General features: G+C 39.4%; 1 protein-coding gene across 1 annotated transcript; it reads left to right on the top strand.

The window, feature by feature from the left end:
• Nucleotides 1–248: 248 nt before the first annotated feature.
• Nucleotides 249–887, top strand: LOC149154050 (ethylene-responsive transcription factor ERF015-like). The gene has a single exon (XM_089444027.1). It carries the CDS (start codon nt 249–251, stop codon nt 885–887), a length of 639 nt encoding a protein of 212 aa, XP_089300153.1.
• The last annotated feature ends 921 nt before the right edge of the window (nt 888–1,808 follow it).

Here is a 1,808-nt window from a genome sequence, read left to right as displayed (position 1 = left end):
TTGAGCTGTAATCATCCGAGCTACGCGTTTTGAGCATTTCACCGTCCACGTCATATTTATGTTCACTTCCGAGCTACGCGTTTTGACCATTCCAATCTGTGCACAATAAATAGACTCGCCTCCATATCTCACCTACGTATTTTTATACGCAACTGGCAGCAGGCTGAAGCTATCATCACTACCAGCATCGAAGTTTGTCAACAACTGCGCAATATAATTAGTGTTGAATCGGTGTTTTCAACCCTACTATGGAGGAAATGCCCCCACAGGAACATAACCATGCCTATTCTCGAGCAGGCGAAGCTAGCGCAGAGAAGTCTTGCCAATTTAAGGGAATCCGATTCCGAAAATGGGGGAGTTGGGTAGCCGAGATTCGAATGCCCAGATCTCGACAGAAGTTATGGCTTGGATCATACACAACTGCGGAACAGGCCGCCCGCGCCTTCGACGCCGCAGCGTATTGCCTTAGAGGGCCTAACGCCGTTTTCAACTTTCCGGATTCACTTCCCTCTATACCCTCTGCGTCTTCTTTATCCCGTCACCAGATTAAGCTCGCTGCTGCCAAACATGCTACCTTGGAACAACCACCTCCCATTTCTCCTTCGGCGCACAGTAACGATGAGAATGCCAATGCCAATAAGAAGAAAAGGAAGAAGACAAGGAAGGACGCTGCATTGCCATCAAGCTCGGCTTCTGTTCAAGAAACCGTACTGTCGTTGAGGGAGAGTGGATATCAGCAAGAACAAGAATTGGTGATGTGGGATAGTCTACTTGCGGAATCAGGTGATTGCCTCCCCTGGAATTCGGAGAGATTGCCATCAATTTGGGAGGAGGAACAGCAACATGAAGAGGACATCACAGACCTGTGGAACTTCGATGATGTTTGAATTGCTTCCGGAGTTGAGGCCGAATATCTTTGATGGTTTATTTTCAAATGAACTTCTCATCAAACCTATGGTACAAAGAATACCAACGTTTAAGGCTAAACGTGAATGAATTAATCAAAGGAGGAGAGTGATTGTCAAAGGATGTCTTTGTTTCGATAATGCACTTTATCTCAGTAACTATAAGCTCGAATAAATTACAAAAATGAGATCGAATAAATTTATTTGCACTTTCAAATGAATAAAAACTAAATCAGCCTGGTTCTTGGTTTGTGTTCCAAACGAGATTTAATTTAATTAATATTTTTTAATTAATTTGTGATGATTTTTTTTATTATTTCTAATATATTTTCGAATGTGTAAGTTAGAAAAATTTAGAAGATTATACAACTGAATTTAAAAATATTCAAAAAGATTAACCTAAAATACAGTTTTTTTTTAATATAATATATATTTCTCTGATATATATCCTTATTCTGTTTAAGTAAATTGGAAACTGCCATTATTGTAATGTGCGAAAAGATCGCTTTTACCTAGGTGGATGGAGACTCAAATTGGCAACGCAAATCCTTATAAAATGGCAAGAGCGGCCTGCATAATGACTTATCCAGTGTCAAAAACGGTAAATTAAGTGTTGACCTTTTATAAGATTAAATATGGCTTCCTCCTCTGCGATTATATTGATCTCTTTAATATGTTTTGCGAGTTTTGTGGCAGTTCTCTCCGGGGCAATAGATGTCCAAAATAATCCACAAGGTACTGTTTCACATTGTTGTAAATTTACATAATAATTTGGTAGTTCACAAATTTCCGAAAGATGAAGCTGAAGTGTTGGGTATTTTTCAACGGGAAAAATACCAAAACCAACACTAAATAAACAGCACAGAGCCAATGCTCTTTTTCCTTTGTTCCAGGATCATTTGC

The sequence above is a fragment of the Pinus tabuliformis genome, chromosome 9 (genome assembly GCF_031772625.1).
Source record: "Pinus tabuliformis cultivar Carrire ecotype Pingquan chromosome 9, CPIR1, whole genome shotgun sequence".
NCBI classification, from domain to species: domain Eukaryota; kingdom Viridiplantae; phylum Streptophyta; class Pinopsida; order Pinales; family Pinaceae; genus Pinus; species Pinus tabuliformis.
Note: the sequence above shows the minus strand (reverse complement) of the source record. Positions and strands in the feature narration are given on the sequence as shown.

Coding starts and splice junctions, on each gene's coding strand:
- LOC149154050 (XM_089444027.1), top strand. CDS start 249: ATGGAGGAAATGCCCCCACAGGAACATAACCATGCCTATTCTCGAGCA.